The following is a 20,776-nucleotide window of genomic DNA, read 5'->3' on the forward strand; positions in this document are numbered from 1 at the left end:
TCTCAGGGTTGGAAGAAAACATCCTTAAGCCGCTGGTAAGGAAGACAGCCAGCTATTTACAGGACACTACAGATCTGCTGAATAAGCTATCCACGATAGGTCCCCAACAGCACCATCATAGCCACCATGGATGTTGAATCCTTATATTCTAACATCCTACACGAAAATGGACTAACCGCCTGCCGAATATTTGAAGACAATGGGATCCCTTCAGAGTCTGTAATAACACTTACCAGATTCATCCACATACACAACTTTTTCTCTTTCGGAGAGGAGCTATATCTACAACGCACAAACACCGCTATGGGAAGTAAAATGGCACCCCAGTACATCAACCTCTTCATGGCTAAACTGTAAAATTACTTTTTAACATCCTGCTCCATCAAAACCTTTGCCTATTTCAGTTACATCGATGATATCGTAACCTATACTGAGTACAAACAAGAACTTCTAAATTTCCATGACATTCTACAAATTTCACCTCACCATAAACTTGACCAAAATGGTTAGTTCCAAACATCAGTGTATCGGAAACCAATTGACCGTCCCAAATACCTCAGATGGGACAGCTTCCATCTTAAACACATTAAAAAGTCCATTGTCTACAGCTAAACTCTCAGATATAACCATATTTGTTCCAGTCCTAAGGACAGGGATGAACATCTAAGCCAGCTTAAAATGTCATTTTTATATCAAGGTTACCATCCCACCTCCATTGATGATCAGATCATTAGGGCCACAAGGATCCCTAGAAGTCAAGTACTTCAATACGGAAAAAAGTGTTAAATCATCGTGTACCTCTGGTAGTGACCTACAACCCACAGCTTGAAATACTGGGAAAAACGGCTAAGAAACTTCACCATATCCTACACAAGGATGACCGGTTAAAAATATTATTCAAAGAACCCCCTCTCCCCCCCTTGCTATGTTACAGGCAACCTCCTAATTTAAGAAACATGCTGATCAAAAGTTCAATGCCCTCAGATTCACCAAGAGGGACATATCCTTGCAATGGGAGGAGATGCAAAACATGCATTCATATGGAGACCAACAAGAAGATCCAAATCCCCAAAGCACAGCAGGACTATAAGATCCCCGGGACATTCACATGTTACTCTTCCAATGTGGTATATTTAATTCGATGCAATATGTGTCCTGTGGGGGGCCTCTATATTAGATAACCAGGACAGAGGCTGAGAGCAAGGATGAGGTCTCCGACATAATTACAGACAAAAAAAAACATTTACCTATGGCCAAACATTTCTGTGGTCCAGCACACAGACAATATGAAAGTTGTCATTTTGAAATGCAACCTCAAATCACAGAAACATTGCAGGGTTTGGGAATACAAATTCATTAACATCTTTGATTCTGTTCACACAGGGCTCAATTTGTCAGGAGGATTTATAGCCCACTACCAAATTTGAGCAATTTCCTTCAAAAACAATGAAGGCACCACCAGCCCTTTGGTCTCGCATGCATATGGGGTCCATAAAACTCATGTTCTCATGAAAGTTCTGAGGACTTCATGTCCTCAGAACTACCAACCCTTATCCTGGGAGACTTCAACATCCCGATAAACAGCCCCACTTCCACATCTGCATCCCAGCTTCTATCACTAATCACTTCTCTAGGCCTCTCACAGCTCTCAACCTCTGAGACACACAAGGACGGTAACACCCTTGACCTAGTCTTTGCCTGGCTCTGCTCAATCTCCTACCTAGATAACTCACAGCTTCCTCTCTCTGACTACAACATTCTCTCCTTCATACTCACAAATCCTCGCCCACCCCAGCACACTCCTACCTAACGCACATTCAAAAATCTACATGCCATTAACCCTCATACACTTTCATCATTGTCCCCAACCTCTTCTTTTATCTGTCCTGATCTGGCTGTACATCACTTCAATGACACTCTTAGAAACACCCTTGACCAAGTTGCGCCCCTCACCCTCAAAACCTCCAAACACAGTGAAACAGCCCTGGCTCACATCGCAAACCCGATTTCTCCAGCGATGCTCTAGGTGTGCTGAACGCTTATGGGGGAAAACACGCACACCAGAATACTTCATACACTTCAAATTTATGTTAAGGACCCATAACTCTGCCCTTCACCTCGCCAAACAGACCTTCTTCACCACCCTGACCTCTTCACTAGCCAACAACCCCAAGAAACTTTGACACCTTTCACTCCCTCCTCAGGCCAAAAGCACAAGCCCCTATCACAGACATCTGTGCTGATGACCTGGCCTCCCACTTTATAGAGAAAATATCCATCAGGAAATCCGCTCCCAATCACCAAGTTCAGTGACTCCCATCCCTCCCTGCATCTCCCCTGGCTCACTCTCCACATTCGATCCCATCACAGAAGAAGTCTCCAAGCTCAACTCCTCTTCTGACTACATGCACCACCGACCCAATTACCTTACACCTCCTCCAGTCTCTCTCTCCAGTCGTCACAACTCACCTAACTACAATCTTTGATCTCTCTCTCCTCTGGCATTTTCCCCTCCTCCTTCAAACACTATCATTACTCCATTACTAAAGAAACCCGCTCTCGACCCATCCTGCCCAAATAACTACAGACCGGGCTCCAATCTCCCCTTCATCTCTAAACTCTTGGAGCGCCTGATATACTCCCACCTTACCCGTTACCTCTCCACTCACTCCCTCCTAGACCCTTCGCAGTCCGGTTTCCGCCCCCTACATTCGACTGAAACTGCACTCAAAGTGACCAATGACCTTCTGACAGCAAAATGTAACGGTGACCACTCTCTGCAGCTTTCGACACTGTTGACCACCCTCTCCTACTCTCTAGGCTCCAGTCACTAGGAATTAAGGACACTGCTCTCTCCTGGTTCTCCTCCTATCTTTCTGACCGCTCCTACAGTGTTCTGATCTCTGGCTCCACTTCCTGTCCTCTTCCTCTCACTGTCGGGGTACCTCAGGGATCAGTCCTTGGCCCCCTTCTCTTCTCCCTCTACACAGCCCCAAATTGGACAGACTATCAGCAGATTTGGCTTTCAGTATCATCTTTATGCTGATGACACACAACTATACACGTCATCCCCTGACCTTACCCCCGCTGTACTACAGAATGCCACTGACTGTCTGCAGTCTCCAACATCATGTCCGCTCTCTATCTGAAACTCAACCTCCCCAAAACTGAACTTCTTCTGCTCCCGCCATCTCCTAACCTCCCTAAATCTGACATTTCCCTCTCTGTGGGTGGCACCATAACACCCCGGCAGCAGGCACGCTGTCTGGGTGTTATGTTTGACTCCAATCTCTCCTTCACCTCCCATATAAAATCTCTTGCCTGCTCGTGCCGCTTACACCTAAAGAACATCTCTATTGTGACCAGTGGGGTACCGCAGGGGTCGGTATTGGGACCTGTTCTCTTCAACATATTCATTAATGATCTGGTAGAAGGTTTACACAGTAAAATATCGATATTTGCAGATGATACAAAACTATGTAAAGCAGTTAATACAAGAGAAGATAGTATTCTGCTACAGATGGATCTGGATAATTGGAAACTTGGGCTGAAAGGTGGCAGATGAGGTTTAACAATGATAAATGTAAGATTATACACATGGGAAGAAGGAATCAATATCACCATTACATACTGAACGGGAAACCACTGGGTAAATCTGACAGGGAGAAGGACTTGGGGATCCTAGTTAATGATAAACTTACCTGGAGCAGCCAGTGCCAGGCAGCAGCTGCCAAGGCAAACAGGATCATGGAGTGCATTAAAAGAGGTCTGGATACACATGATGAGAGCATTATACTGCCTCTGTACAAATCCCTAGTTAGACTGCACATGGAGTACTGTGTCCAGTTTTGGGCACCAGTGCTCAGGAAGGATATAATGGAAGTAGAGAGAGTACAAAGGAGGGCAACAAAATTAATAAAGGGGATGGGAGAACTACAATACCGAGATAGATTAGCGAAATTAGGATTATTTAGTCTAGAAAAAAGACGACTGAGGGGCGATCTAATAACCATGTATAAGTATATAAGGGGACAATACAAATATCTCGCTGAGGATCTGTTTATACCAAGGAAGGTGACGGGCACAAGGAGACATTCTTTGCGTCTGGAGGAGAGAAGGTTTTTCCACCAACATAGAAGAGGATTCTTTACTGTTAGGGCAGTGAGAATCTGGAATTGCTTGCCTGAGGAGGTGGTGATGGCGAACTCAGTCGAGGGGTTCAAGAGAGGCCTGGATGTCTTCCTGGAGCAGAACAATATTGTATCATACAATTATTAGGTTCTGTAGAAGGACGTAGATCTGGGGATGTATTATGATGGAATATAGGCTGAACTGGATGGACAAATGTCTTTTTTCGGCCTTACTAACTATGTTACTATGTTAGAATCTGCCCTTTTCTCACCATGGAAACAACAAAAACCCTCACTGTCGCCCTGATCCACTCCCATCTGGACCTACTGCAATGCTTTATTAATTGGCCTCCCCCTCACGCGACTTTACCCTCTCCAGTCCATCCTTAATGCAGCAGCCAGGGTCGTCCATCTGGCTAATCGCTACTCGGACGCGTCCGCTCTTCATTGCCATAGCCAGTCATTGCTTCATAGCCAGTCATTACACTGGCTGCCCATTCATTACAAGATACAATTCAAAGTACTATTTCTCACCCACAAAGCTCTCCACAATGCGGCACCCTCTTGCGTCTCCTTCCTCATTTCTGTCTATCGGCCTAACCGACCGCGGCACTCTGCAAATGACTTTCGACTAACCTCTGCACTAATCCGTACCTCCCACTCCCGACTCCAAGACTTCTGCCGTGCTGCACCAATTCTCTGGAATGCTCTACCCCAAGATATTAGGACCATCCACAATTTGCATAGTTTTAGGCGCCCGCTCAAAACACATTTGTTCAGAGCGGCCTACCACATTCACTAATCAAACTCATTGTGTGTGTGTGTGTAGCCCATTCACTATCCCCATCTATCCCCCAGTCCCTGAAGATGCCTGGACCATCATTGTAAATAAATCATTGTAAATACACACCTGTACTTTGTATCTCCCCCACCTCATTGTAGATTGTAAGCTCTCACGAGCAGGGTCGTTTTATTTTGCTTTAATTATTGTATTGTTAACGTTGTTACTTATGATTGTTGTGTTTTAAACTGTAAAGCGCTGCGGAATATGTTGGCACTATATAAAGATTATTATTATTATTTCACACCACTTGTCTAATCTTACCTAATTAAGGATTCTGTCTTTAAGCTCAATGTTTGTTTATTTAAATGTCCATGTATAACACATTGCCTGTGCTCGTTACTGTATATAATTGGGTTTCTTTAATAAATTTTTTTTTATACCAGCCTGATGAAGAGAAGCAAGCAGTCTCGAAAGCTTGCTTTGTAACATCATTCACTATATTTTGTTAGCCATTAAAGGTATCACATCCACAAGATTCCTATTTTGTCTCTCCCACTGAGAGCAATATTTTTTTTTTCCTACTGGCCAACATGGTACTAAACCACTTTTTTTTCGTTTAACAGGAAGTCTAAACATTTTCAAAGAGGCTCCTGAAAGGAAATGCGTATAATTTTTTGTGACTTACCTGTCACACGTGTCAAACTTTTTTTCCCTGGCTTCATTTTATTTCTGAAGTCTGGGATTCAATGGGTAATGTTACTTCTTGTGGAGAGTGACATGTCAGGCCTGCCATGCCAGGGTGAGAAGGCTCAAGTCTTGCAATCATTCTCTAGGAAATTAAATGCGCAAATTGTCTCTTCAGAGAGGAAGAGGACTAGAATTCTAGGGCCACATATTGGAAGTAGCCACTTCCATTAGGTGTCATTAGAGTTCTGGTCAGTTTTCCCTCTGAAGAGACAATTTGCAAATTGAATAAAGAGTAGAAATTTGTCGTCACATGAATTCTGGTCTACGAAATTCAAGTTTGTCTCAATTTTTATGACATTAATTTTAAGACACTATTTTGGTAGAAGAACTTTGCATGGGAATACCTAAAGTACAATCCTAGCTACCCTTGCATAGGGAAATAGTCAACTAGTGGTACCCACATTTGGCTCTGAACATCCTACTGCATAGGCCATCCATATGAAACCTCAGTTATAGCTTTTAACACTGGTTATTCTAGTGCACCCATACTGGCAACTCGGCAGACATACTAACAACTAAACTTAATGGGAGAATGATACAAGACCACTGTGTTAAAAGTTATAATACAAAAGCTTTAAACTTTTGCAATTTCATAATTCCTCATGTGTAACATGTTTCCTAAATTTTTTATTTGAATCTGGCTTCAAACGGTCCAACCCGACAGACATACAAAGTAGAAGAGATAGAGGGCCTCTTTTGCAGCGCATGAAAGTCATTATAAAAACATAAAAAGGTAGATAAAAGTAGAAATGTTTGGTAATACAGGAGTACAATTTTAATGATTTAATCTGCATTTGTGGAGTCTTACAAGATATTCCTTTTTCAATCTTTTTTTTCTTTTTTTTTTTATACACAATTTTAAGCCAGAAATATAGAACATCCAACCAATTGAGGAAAAAAGTTAAATACATCAATAGAACAAAAAAAAAAAACTTTTACAATTTTGTTTCTTAAATCGATTAACCAGGTTACATACCTTTCACAATAAAATACATGTTCAGCTGTTACATTACATTTTAAAGGAACATACAGGAATTTGTTATAAAATATTTTATCTTAATATATTCACTGCTTCCAGACCAGATTAAAATCTCTCAAATGCTTTAATCTAAACCAAAAGGAATCATGGTCTGAGCAGTGAAGCCTCTAACTTTACAACCTACTTAAATCAGCTACACACATTTTGAGTACAAGACTAAAAAGGCACCAACAGTACAAAGCAAGTACAAAGCTCTTTTAGTAATCTGTTAAGAGTGTTTTTGCATGGACAACCCAAAAGGCAATGTGGGACAGGGAGAGTGAAAAATAAATCGGCTCTAAAGATTGGTGGCATTTTAGTCAAAATTTGTAGCAAATGCCCTTTATGCAAAGAAAAGCAAATTATAGCATGGCTAGGGTGTGAGCAACAAGGAAAACAAGAAAACCAAACACTAGCGTATGGTTAATGCAGGACTTTATAGGGACAAGAGCAGATCTGAAGGCAGTAGGTGAAGTGCATTTGTAGTGAGAAATCTCCAAAGGGGAAGCAGCAAGCATTTTTTGGCCATTCAGATGAATTATGCAATACTTAAAACTGGAATGGAATACATTTGCCAAAACAAAAAAAAACAGTCTGATGAAAGTAGGCAACAAATTGAAGACTTATCAATTGAAGATGTCACAAATAAAATTCACATGTAATTTAAAGGACAAATTCTAGGTTTTTTTCTTTATATATACTTAAGACATTTTTCGACATGCCTTGTAAGATTTATTTATGGCTTCTAGTTTCCCTGATGCAATTGGCATGACTGAATGATTACATTACATTTCAGAAGGGGAAAATTTACTAGTGCATAGTACGTTTCTTTCCCTGTTTGATGTAGTTTAAGCAAAACGAAGTTTATCTTTATTGGTTACTTAAAGCATTTGGTGTCAGGTAGAGGGTAGTTAAGGGTGGGGTGTAACGTGGAGGAAATGTTTCAAGACTCATTTTTATAGATCCGATAACCAGAACCGTTTTTATAAAACATTAGGTTCTTATAGTAGCCATGATATATTAACTGACAGCAGAGAACTAGATAAATTTGTATTTAAAAAAAAAAAAATAAGAAGACGGAATTACTGGTTAATACCTGCAGTGGAGTATGGCTAATGGTTCCCTAACATACTAAAAGAATGAGTAGAGTCTAGTTCTGCCAACTCAGCTTGATACTAAAGCCATCCCTTTTTCATGTGAAGCCAATACAGCAGACTACCGCAGAAAGGTTTACAGAGATATTGTGCACAACCGTTTAATAAAACATAGCATCTTACCTTACAAGTACTATGGGAGATATGCAGGACAAGAATTAGCAGGTAAACCCATTCACCAAGTTATGTGAAATCTTTACAAAACCCACATCACAGAAACTAAGCAAACAAAATATATAAAATAAATGAAAGACTTTTCCCAATTTATTTTGAAATACAAGTGCAATTTTAGCTCATTTCCTAGGCAGTTCAGACAAGTCACTAGAATTTTTGCTAGAGGAAGGAAACAACAACAACAACAAAAAAAAAAAAAGTCAGACATGAGGAAAATTAAACTGGGTTTAAAAGAGCTGATCCATTCTTACGAAGGTCACAGGAGAACAATTTTGCTTTTTTACACAATTTAGAGGTAAGAGATCTCATTTCAACCAGTCATATGTATGTGGCACTTAGACAATCTTTGCACAGAAAAGCGTAACAGTCATGCGAGGGCTCGGTCATTTTCAACAAGGCAAGTCGTTCACCACATAGAGCAGTGAGGAGAGGAGGCACTGCACAGCGACATAACATCTAGTAAACTCCACGGAATACAACTCCAGGAACAAATACCAGAAAGGAGAGAAAGTAAGAGTGGAAAAGAGTTTAGTGCTTGCTTGATTACTGCTAATCATGATAGCTTCTTAAACGGTCAGGACTTGGTGTGGCAATCACCAGGATAATTAAAGTTGCCATTATCAGTAACATGAGCAATACCGCGATCATTACATAGTGATGCAGTATCGCTCTAGTTGTGTGATTTGATATAAAGGAAGAAGACTAATGCAAGTGCCTCAACAGTCAATGAGCACGGCACCATTCGAAAGAGCGATAGCATGCTGCTTCACTGGGAAATATGAAGCTTTGTGTCAATCCTCGAAATGAATACGTACATTCGAGAATTTCAGGTGTCAATTACGCGTGTCCTGTGTTAAATGCAATTCCCTCAAACTGACCCATACAAGAAAAGCCAGTGCATGGCACATATTCACCAACTTAGAGATTTCGATTTCAGGTATTATATATACGATGTATTGCAGCAGCTTTTCATTGCTATGACTTGAATGCGATCTACAAATTAAGCATTATTTTATGTATAGAAATGACAGGTCTCACACACAGATGGTTCAAATTTCTTACTCAGCTCAAAGTGTGAGAGAAAACCCACAAGAATCTCCAAGTTGTCAAAGCTTTTCACTGCAATGGTTTAAAATGATATGTGTAAGTAAATGGGGCTTTCAAAAAAAAAAAAAAGAAAAAAAAAAAAAAACCAACAACAACAAAAAAAACTTAAAGTGCCCAGAGTAATAACATTCCCAAGTGGGGGAAAATAATTTTTTTTTTTTTTTTTTTAACACAAAAAAATAATGCCAGTTACCAGAGTCATCAGTAACATGGGATTAGACACAATATGTAAAGCCCATGAAAATAAGTACACAATTTGTCCACTTAACAGGAGGGAAAGAAATCATCGGTTTTTATAAAAAGAAAAATAATAATATACAAGCAGTTAGTTACGGTATCAGCGACTTTGCTGCTGCACCATACTGCAACTGGGCTTTACAAAAGGAGTGTCAAGAATACTTCTCCAGACTGAAAGAATTCATCATAAGCATAAAAAGCCACAACTACCAGGAACCGCCCTCCTTAATGGCTCAAAGGAGTTAGACTGGACAAGCTGAGATGGGTCACAGGACACGGCCAAGGAGGAAGAACTGCCAAGAACACAGATGTTGGAGTGCGAAGTCCTTCACAGCCTTTCCCTTTAAAATAAGAACACAAAACAATTTATGGTCACCAGAAGAAAGTAGCCAAAATTTACTGTGACTGGAAAAAAGATACACATGACTTTATAGCATACTAACTACATAAAGCAGTAGTGCAATTAATAAAGATTAGTTTGTACAAAATTGATCAGATTAACATTCCCTATAAGGACCGCCTGCTGTCATATAGCTTCAAAAAGGACCCGTTAGGTGAAAAGTGGCCACTTTCTGGGCTTTTATCTTCCCTGCTCCCATGAGTATTCTGTTGATTACTACTTTTTTTTTTTTTATCACCGTCTCAGAGATATGGGCATTTATTAGAGAAGATCTTTCATCAGATTTCACGTTAAGTTGACCACATCACGGAATAGTGGCTGCAGAGCTGAAAAAAACAGATTTTATTTTTCAAGTTCTCGTCTTCGTTGCAGAGATATTCACTTGTAAAGTTTGGGTTCTAATTTATGATAAGATTACAGGGGCATTACCAGAGATAAAGCTGTCAAATCATAAGCAAGAGGAGTCATGTAGGAGAGAGGAGAAAAAAAAAAAGCGAACATGCCTTTTCCTTTGAGACATGTTATGATACAGCTTTGCTCTTAGCCCTAATCTCTCCAGCTAAAGTGTTGATACTATAGCAAAACTGAGGACAAATACAGACATCTCTTGCAGCACTCTGTCAGGAGAAGTACAGCCGAGTCAATTACAGTTATGACTACCTCTACAGCTGCACATCTCCCACAGAGCCGACAGCTCAGCTTTCCCCCCAATCCTGACTGCTGTGAGATGAAAGTTGAAGGTGTAGTCACATTAAGCTCTGCTTAAAGGGAACCTGTCACCCCGTTTTTTGAGATTGAGCTATAAATACTGTTAAATAGGGCCTGCGCTGTGTGTTCCTATAGTGTATGTAGTGTACCCCGATTCCCTATGTATGCTGAGAAATAACTTACCAAAGTCGCCGTTTTCGCCTGTCAATCAGGCTGGTCAGGTCGGGAGGGCGTGGTGACATCGGTGGTTCTTCCTCAGCTTTACGTTGGTGGCGTAGTGGTGTAGTGGTGAAGACACAGCGCGCGATCTGCGCTGTAATCCCTTGCATCGGTGGGGGCGGCCATCTTCCTGGGGCCGCGCGTGCGCAGATCGAGTGCTCTGCTGCACGGGGCTTCAGGAAAATGGCCGCGGGATGCCGCGCGTGCGCATTAGAGATCGCGGCGGCCATTTTCCCAAAGCCGAGTTTGCATCTCGGCTTTGGGAAAATGGCCGCCGCGATCTCTAATGCGCACGCGCGGCATCCCGCGGCCATTTTCCTGAAGCCCCGTGCAGCAGAGCACTCCATCTGCGCACGCGCGGCCCCAGGAAGATGGCCGCCCCCACCGATGCAAGGGATTACAGCGCAGATCGCGCGCTGTGTCTTCACCACTACACCACTACGCCACCAACGTAAAGCTGAGGAAGAACCACCGATGTCACCACGCCCTCCCGACCTGACCAGCCTGATTGACAGGCGAAAACGGCGACTTTGGTAAGTTATTTCTCAGCATACATAGGGAATCGGGGTACACTACATACACTATAGGAACACACAGCGCAGGCCCTATTTAACAGTATTTATAGCTCAATCTCAAAAAACGGGGTGACAGGTTCCCTTTAATAGTACATGGTAGGTCCAGAGATCAAGGCTGCATTTCATTAAATCTCACAAGAAAAGTTGTGTATGCACAATTTGCCTGCCAGGACATTCAGTAGAATTGAACAGTGAAAGAATTGCACATACCCAACTTCCAAACCAAGAACTACTACTTGGATGAAGCAATAAGTGTAAACATAGAATTGGGATTGGCTCATATGGGTGCACGTTGAAAGAAGGGGGAAGTCATGTCAGAAGATAAAGTGGTCCACTGTCATCAGGGGCTTATCTACAGCATTCTGTATATATTTATGGTGTACTCGTGTACAAATAAAAGTTATTGTATATGGATAACGTATATAATACTACAGGATATGTTAAGAGGAAGGCGTGAGCTGTCTAAAAGGGAAGGAGGGGGCGGGATGGGTAAGGGAGGGTTAAGAGTGGGAAAAATGGAAAGGTATACCTTAGGCTATGTGCACACGTTCAGGAATTCATGCAGAAAATTCCTGTGGAAATCCGGACTTTTCTGCCAGATTTCCGCATGAAATCCGCATGTGTTTTTGATGCGTTTTTTGCGCGGTTTTTCCCAGACATTTCCCAATGCATTAGACAGTGGGAAATCCGCGAAAAAAACGCAAAATTAATGAACAGGTTCATTATTTTTCCGCAATGCGTTTTTCATGCAGAAAAACGCACATCATGTGCACAGAAATTGCGGATTCCATTATAAATGATGGGATGCTTAATGTATGCAGATTATTTGCGGTTTTATAGCGCAAAAACGCTAAAAAAACGCAAATAATCTGCAACGTGTGCACGTAGCCTAAATGTGAAATGTTTTATTGTACTCTTATATTTAATAAACATTTGAGTAAAAAAAAGGAAGAGGATGTCATTGCATGAAGATGGGAGGCGCCGGACCCGGACAGTGATGCCCATCAGACTGGACCACATCGCTCCGCCCCTGGGTGAGTATAATCTAACTTGTTTTTCTTATCTTTCAGGTTACATCGGGGGGGGGGGTGGGGGTGGGGGTTTATCTACAGCATTACAGAATGCTGTAGATAAGCCCCTGATGTCGGTGGCCGAAGCTTATATACGAAAAAGTAGGTGACAGATTCTCTTTAAGGGTACTTTCACACTAGCGTTTTTTTAAATCCGTCACAATGCGTCGTTTTGCAGAAAAAACGAATCCTGCAAAAGTGCTTGCAGGATGCGTTTTTTCCCCATAGACTTCTATTGACGACGCATTTGCGACGGATTGCCACACTTCGCGTCCGTCTTGCGACAGATGAGTCGTGCTTTGGCGGACCGTTGGGAGAAAAAAACGCTACATGTGACGTTTTTTTCTCCTGACGGACCGCTTTTTCCAACCGCGCATGCGCGGCCGGAACTCCGCCCCCACCTCCCCGCACCTTACAATGGGGCAGCGGAAGCGCCGGAAAAATGCATCCGCTGCCTCCATTGTGCAATGCAGCAAACGCTAGCGTCGGAATCTCTCCCCGACGCATTGCGACGGGGAGATTCCGACGCTAGTGTGAAAGAAGCCTAATATGTAGGGTACTAACGCCACCACATTAAAATAGCCTCAGGAAGTGTAAATTCTGAGACATCCTTGTTAGAACTTGTCAGAAATGTTTCAAAGCTTAAATAGGCAGAAGTTCAGATTACATTCGGAGGTGGTCATTTGAATGGAGCGGTGGAAGAGCATGTGTACTAGCATTTCATTTAAAGCCAGCGATTGTTACAGTTGTGATTAATGGTCATATTTTGTGGTGCAAATATAAGGAGCTAGCATTCAAAAAAAAAAAAAAATTGCAGAAATTTTAAAATAAAAATTGGGCATTTGGCAAATTTTTAGTCACTGATATTTTTCAGAATATCATTTATAAGAAGGTTTGTGCTTTAAAAACACAGGGAAAACACAAAAAACATGGGACAAGATGCTACTGCCAAACATGGTGTTTTCTACCCACACACAGATCAGACTGTCACTGAATCGCACATTTGCACAGATTTTATTTCTATTGGTGCCAAAGAACAAGACAACAGTTGGTGAACAACAAAAAAAAAACAACAAAATATTTAATTCACAAAGCAGAACTGTATTACTAATCACACTGAAATGCTTAAGAATGTTAGCAGCTAGGATATCAAAGGTCCGCTTCTTTCTATTTTGCTTGTGTATACTATAAATAAGAGCATAGGGCTGTCTCCCTGGTTAGGCATGCAGGCAAGCCAATAGCTGGCACCAAATGCATTGTGCCTAGGAAATCTTGTTACCAGTATAGCATTCACCACCTTAGGAAGTGCTAAGAACAATGCTTCTTAATGGTGACTTTCACTTAACGCCGTACTCTGTAAAAGTTTTTTTTTTACATGTACAGAGCAAGTCAGAAGTCTTCCATACCAGGCAGGTGATGGTTGTGTGTTACAGCCAGGGCCTGCCTCTAACAATTGCGACTGAAGAGTGATTGTTAACTTGTTAAATGCTGCTGTCAAACTCTGACATCAGTGTTTAACAAGCAACAGAATAGGGGCGTGTCATTCCATGCACCCATCGGTGAGCCCATGATGTGATCGCAGGTTGCTGATGGGTTGCTATAACAGCCGGGGGTCTGCCAAAGACCCCCATGCTTGACATTGTGAAGCTCCTTTGAATTCCGTGCTATATGTAAAAATGCTTTGGCTGAATGTTATAAAAAAAATATTGAAAAAAAATTTCAAGTCATCACTCCCCACCCAATTAAAAATAAAGATTGAAAAAATACACATTTAGAAAAGTTCGATCTGTCAAAAAATAATAAATTTGATCAGTAAACAGCAATAGAAAAAAAAAAAATCAAGACAGACAAAATTACCGTATTTTCCGGCGTATAAGACGACCCCCAACTTTTCCAGTTAAAATATAAAATCTTCTCAAAAGTTGGGGGTTGTCTTATATGCCAGGTGTCGTCTTAGAGGGTGGGTGCGGAGCAATCTGTGGTTGAAGTATATAGTGGGGGGGAGTGGTCCCGATGACGAGGTGAGGGAGCGCCTCACCAGGAAGGTGTAAGTGAAGCAAACTGTCAGCGTCTGGGATGCCAGGGGTATGCAAAAAGAGAGCGCAATGCTGTGCCTAGAAAAACACTCCTCTTTCACTCATCTGGCTCGCCCTTGTATCCTATTATCTCCTTCTCTGCCTCACTTACACCTTCCCAGTGAGGTGCCCCCTCACCTCGTCATTCGGATCGCTCCCCCCACAATATGTGGCGACCGCAGATTACTCCTCATCTGCCCTATAAGACGACACCCGGCGTATAAGACGACACCCGACTTGAGAAGATTTTCAGGGGTTAAAAAGTAGTCTTATACGCCAGAAAATACAGTAAGTTCTTTTGGGCGCTACAATTCCACAAAACACACAAAGGCGTCACATGCATCACAAAATGGTATAAAAAGCGGTTTCACCCCCACAAAAAAAACTGTCACACAGCTCCATTGACCGAAGAATACAAAAGTTATGGCTCTGGAAAGAAGGGGCAGGAAAAACAAATGCAAAAACCCAACAGCCGACTGACCAAACAAACCAGTGGCCAAAATGGTCTACTACAGACTGCTTTTACAATAAAATTTATAATAACCCTGATTAAATAAATAGTTTAGTGCCTCTTACCTGTGGTCATATTACAGTCAGTACCCAGGCTGGAATCTAGCAGTTTCTTCAAAAATTAACTCCTTCAGTGTCTCCTTGGGCAAGTCATCTAACTCCATCTCAAACTTAAAGGGGGCTTCTGCAACAGGCTAAGCACAGGAGATTTAAAAAAAATGATCAAATTTGAACACTGGTATATCACATTTGCACTTATAAAACAGGAATTTGAATTGTTTTCTGTACAATTTTAAAATGATTCACATGTACACAGGGCTGAGGAGTCTGTAAACCAAACCATTGACTCAGACTCCCTAATGTCTCTGACTTCCAACTCCACAGCCCTGCCTCATTACTGAGCTTGTACATTAAGTGCAGCACAGATTTAGCTCAACTAAAAGCCGAGCTCCTTGGATCAGGACAGACATTTATAGGACATTTCATAACTTTCCCAAACTACTGAACACAATTTATTATATATTTTCGGAGTCGGTCCATTTTATATTGACTCCACAACTCAGACTCTACTGCCCTGCATGTATACTAAACATGGGCATTTAAAATCGGTTTATCAGGATCAGAGAACCATGGCTGCTTTCTTTCAGAAATAGCTCCACCCCTGATATTTTGCTTAGCTGCTTTCACATCAATAAGTTGCACTATCATACAACTCATGATCAGGGATGGGTTCTGAAAGATCGCTTACAAGTTTCTTATGCTGATCAACCCGCTTTGTTGAAAAAAAAAAAGTTTTCTTTCTATTTAGCAATAAAGAAAAATGGTGGACCTAGTATTGGACATTTATTACATACTAGATGGTGGCCAGATTCTAACGCATCGTGTATTCTAGAATATGCATGTCCACGTAGTATATTGCCAAGCCACGTAGTATATTGCCCAGCTACGTAGTATACAGCACAGAGCCACGTAGTATATTGCACAGCGACGTAGTATACAGCACAGAGCCATGTAGTATATTGCCCAGCCACGTAGTATATTGGCCAGTCACGTAGTATATTGCCCAGCTACGTAGTATATTCCCAAGCCACGTATGTCACAAGTTAATAAAAAATAAACATATACTCACCTTCCGAGGGAGCCATTGTAGTCATGTCGCCTGTGTGCGGTGCACTCGGCAGCTTCCGGTCCCAGGGTTGGTAGCCCAGGACCCGTGATGACGTCGCGGTCATATGACCGTGACGTCATGGCAGGTCCATCTCGCGCAGGACCTGTGATGAGGTCGCGGTCACATGACTGACATCATGGCAGGTCCTTGTCGCATACCATCCTTGCCACCGGTACCTACCGCTTGTATGGAGCGGTTACCGGAGCGTCGCGAGGAGCGGGAAAGGCGGCGGAAGGCGAGTATCTAATCACTTTTTATTTTTTTTAATTATTTTTAACATTAGATCTTTTTACTATTGAGGCTGCATAGGCATCAATAGTATAAAAGTTGGTCACACAGGGTTAATAGCAGCGTTAATGGAGTGCGTTACACCGTGGTCCATTAGCGCTGCCATTAACCCTGCGTGAGCGCTGACTGGAGGGGAGTACGGAGCGGGCACTGACTCCGGGGAGGAAGAAGAGGCCATGTTGCTGCCGGACTGCACCCGTCGCTGATTGGTCGTGGCAATGGTCGTGGGCATTTTACCACAACCAATCAGCGACTTGGATTCCATGACAGACAGAGGCCACGACCAATGAATATCCGTGACAGACAGAAAGACAGACGGAAGTGACCCTTCGACAATTATATAGTTGATTAAAAAGGTTTCCAACTACTAGGAAAACCTTTTCTCAATCGGGATGTTTGCTTCCGTTAAAATAAAACTAATACTCCCTTCCCACGTTCCTTGCGTTCCCGGGGCTCACAAGATATGATATCATGTGAGTCTTGCACCCAATCAGCGCCAACATCACTGTCTTTACCTTACGACATCTAAGTAATCAAGAGGAAGTGCGCGACACCCACAGACCTGACTTCCTGTGGACTACTTGTAGATTCAAAAGCAAAGAGTGACGCCGGCTGATTGGGCACAGTGTCCCCCGTGATATCATCTCATGTGAGCACCAGGAACGTAAGAACCCAACATCGCTCTGGAACGGTGCTGGTATGGAAGGGTAGTATAGGTGTTTTAAATTTTAACATGGGCAAACATTAGAGTGAGAAGGGGATGTCCTAGTAGTGAACAACTCCTGTAAAGAATATCAAGAAGTGCTGAAAAGACTTGGATAAAAGAGCGTAAAAAAAAATAAAAAAAAACTTTTGTTGCTCAGAAGATAAGGAGACAATTAGCTAATTGGATACAATTTGTCATTTCATATCTTATGCACGTTAAGTGTTGGGAACATAAATTCAAGCACACCAATATTCACCCTTGGTTAGAAGAAACCGTTTTCTAGTATGTAGTTGAACCATTAAAGAGGACCTTGCAACAAAAGTCTTCATCTTGAATTTCGACACATTAGTGGCTGCAGATTAGAATATTCTTTTATTTTATTTTCAATTTAGTCTCTCGAGGGAACATTATCTTTGTTTGTTCAATCATGGGGCTATGATCCTTACTTATCTCAAAAATTAACGTAGGAGTATATCATCCCTTCAATTGGTGTTGGATAATGACGGGTTTTCCTGTATACTTTGGGATATATTTGGCAACAATGAACTTGTGGACTTCAGACACTGTTCAACATCACAAATGTCCAATAACTTAAATTTTAGTGGTTGTGGATCTGTTGCGGTCTGATCGACTTTAGCCGTACATTTGAGACAACTTTCATAAACTCATTTTACCCACTGCTTCGACTGTAAAATGATTACTGTCTAATCCTTTACTCATAGTATAAAACAAACATGTTCTTTGCCTTTATTTTTCTGGATCAGATGAAGATAAAGTCTTCCTGCCTCCTCAGTGATATTGGGAGAGATTTAAAGGGAATCTGTCACCACATTTTAGGCTTATCAGCTAAAAATATCATTGGATTGAGTGTCAGCTTTGCATTTCCCCAACCACTTTTGAAACACTGACTCCCCATAAAAACCTTTTTTATTTCACCCGCGCTGTATGTTAAGGAGTTGGGTCCGGTCCGATGGGCATTGTCTTTGGTCCTTCACTCCACCCAGTGGCGGCTCTAGGTTTTCGAGGGCCCCGGGCGAAAGAGTCTCAGTGGGCCCCCCCTTTAACACATACCACGATTCATGATCACATATAACACAGACATGTAGTATACAGCAGACATGTAGTATACAGCAGACATGTAGTATACAGCAGACATGTAGTATACAGCAGACATGTAGTATACAGCAGACATGTAGTATACAGCAGACATGTAATATACAGCAGACATGTAGTATACAGCAGACATGTAGTATACAGCAGACATGTAGTATACAGCAGACATGTAGTATACAGCACAGCACCCCTCCCCCAAAGAATGGCCCATAGTCCAGTACTCAGTTATAGTTACAAAAAAAAAAAAAAACACTCCCCACCTCTCAACGTGCCCGCATTGCTCCCTGTTCAGGTCTCGGCGGCTGCCGCTGCACTGCCTGCCACACAGCGAGTGCGCGAAGACGTCATCCCCGCAGCGGAAGTATCAGAGTGGGGAATGATGGGAGACGGAGCGTCAGGTAACGCTCTCTCCTCCATCTTTTGCTTTGAATTTTACTGGCAGACACCCGTATAGTTCAATGCGGTGGCGGGAGTTGGCACTGGCGACAGGCGCGCCCCCTGCCTCACAGAAGCCCCACAGCGGCTGCGTGATGTGCCGCTAGCTGAGGGCCCCGGGGGAGCTGAGGGCCCCGGAGGCCCTAGGCAGCTGCCTGCCCCGAATGGGCCCCCGTCTCGCCAGGGCCCCGGCACTTGCCCAGGTATGCCAGGTGCTGACGCCAGCCCTGACTCCACCCCTCCTTGGCTGCTATATGCAAATTTTAGTTTGCGGCCATATTTCGCGCGTGCACATTACGGTTTGCCCAACTGCGGGCATAGCCAGAAATAAGTAGGGTGCATGCGCACTACTTTCCAGCTTTGCCCGCAGTTGAGAGAGCATTGCAATGTGCACGCGGTAAATATGGCTGCGAACTACGAAATTTACGAGAAATATTGCGTACAGCAGCCATAGAGGGGTGGAGTGAAGGACCAAAGACAACTCCCATTGGACCGGACCCAACTCTAACATACCGCACGGGTGAAATAAGAAAGGTATTTATGGGTGATACTTGGGGAGTCAGGGGGGTTTCAAAAGTAGTTAGGAAACACAAAGCTGACACTCAATCCAATGATATTTTTAGCTGATGAGCCTGAAATGTGCTGACAGATTCCCTTTAACAGTCTGAGGCTAGGCAAACACGAGCATACATTTTCTCATCAGAGATTCGGGCCAATTATGGAAATGACACTCATAGCGTGATCCAACAATGAAAAGATGGAGGGGGAAAAAAATGTCTCCATCTTTTTCATTCTGTCAGTCCGTGGAACTTGTACTGCCTTTAGATGTCATCCGAGTGCGAGCCGATGTTTTCCATGGACTCACTAATGTGCATGACCGAACGCAATCCAAACATCAGATTTAACTCGAGCATGCTGTGATTTTTTTTTTTCCTGAACAAAATATGACATGTGCACGGTCCCATAGAAAGTTTTGTGGGACTGCACGAGCCCTTTTAGTAAGAATGTCCTTTGTTTCCCAGAGCAACCTGAGCTTTAATTTATTAATGAACTCTGGTAATATGAAAGATGTGCTCTGATTGGTCACTATGGGAAACAAAGGATATTCTTACCATAAGACAGCTATACCTCCCCTATTATCTTTTTCTCCATTGTATAGCATGTCTACAACAGTGTTGCAACCCACATAACTTGCTTTTTTTGTTTTTCAAGTTCATGAAACAGGGTTATTGACTTTCATACTTTAAATCAAATAATTTTTACTGCAAAAACTAAAAATTATCCAGCTTTCAAAATTAATGTCAATTCTATTTTACCCCCTTAACCCCCAAGGGTGGTTTGCACGTTAATGACCAGGCCAATTTTTACAATTTTGACCACCGTCCCTTTATGAGGTTATAACTCTGGACCGCTTCAACGGATCCCAGTGATTCTGACACTGTTTTCTCGTGACATATTGTACCTCATGTTAGTGGTAACATCTTTGATATTACCTGCGATTATTTGTAAAAAACACAGAAATTTGGCAGAAATTTCGAAATTTTTCAACTTTGAATTTTTATGCCCTTAACCCTCCGTCACATACAATATTCGGACTAACGAGTTCACATACAATGTGCCTGTCAGGCGCCTGCTGGAAAAATACCTATAATATCTAATGTTTGCAATTTCAGTGCTCTAAAAGTGATCAGTGACCTTCATAGGGATGTAATAAAAGAGACTACACATAATCAGTTGCAAAAAAAACATTTACTTAACATAAAACTAATAACTATGAAATACAAACTTTTCAAAACTCCCGCCAAATAGTCCCCAGTTCGACTCTCTCAAAAAAATGTACAAAGAAAATTTTTGAACACAAACTTAATTTTAAGGTACCTCAAGTACTATTAAAAACATTCAATCAGAAGTAGATGCTGAGGTTTCCCCAGAAAAGTCACACTTGCAGAGCAAATAGCAAGAATTACACACCATTTTTGCATGTGTCAGGCAAATTGCTTTATGACATTTGAGACATTCATAATTTGAAAGCCTTCTGGTTCCGCTTTCCGTTTGGCAGGTGGTGCATCTCCTTTTGTGAGGTGGTGCACATGGTGACTTTTCACCATCATCTTCTGGGCGGAACCTTTTGAGCTGAACTTGAAGGCGAGAGGGGATA

At 42.2% G+C, this 20,776-nt stretch overlaps 1 protein-coding gene across 1 annotated transcript in view; it reads right to left on the bottom strand.

Annotated features, from left to right (window-relative positions):
• Positions 1 to 6,413: 6,413 nt before the first annotated feature.
• The window catches only part of MAPK1 (mitogen-activated protein kinase 1), a 104,108-nt gene continuing 89,745 nt past the window's right edge, over positions 6,414 to 20,776 (bottom strand). Inside the window, exons 8-9 of the mRNA XM_069756613.1 lie at positions 14,975 to 15,102; positions 6,414 to 9,692 (exon numbers count right to left, since the gene is read on the bottom strand). Coding sequence (XP_069612714.1) covers positions 14,992 to 15,102 — 111 coding nt within the window. The 3' untranslated portion in view covers positions 6,414 to 9,692; positions 14,975 to 14,991. The remainder of the gene's footprint in view (positions 9,693 to 14,974; positions 15,103 to 20,776) is intronic.

The sequence above is a fragment of the Ranitomeya imitator genome, chromosome 1 (assembly GCF_032444005.1).
Source record: "Ranitomeya imitator isolate aRanImi1 chromosome 1, aRanImi1.pri, whole genome shotgun sequence".
NCBI classification, from domain to species: Eukaryota; Metazoa; Chordata; class Amphibia; order Anura; family Dendrobatidae; genus Ranitomeya; species Ranitomeya imitator.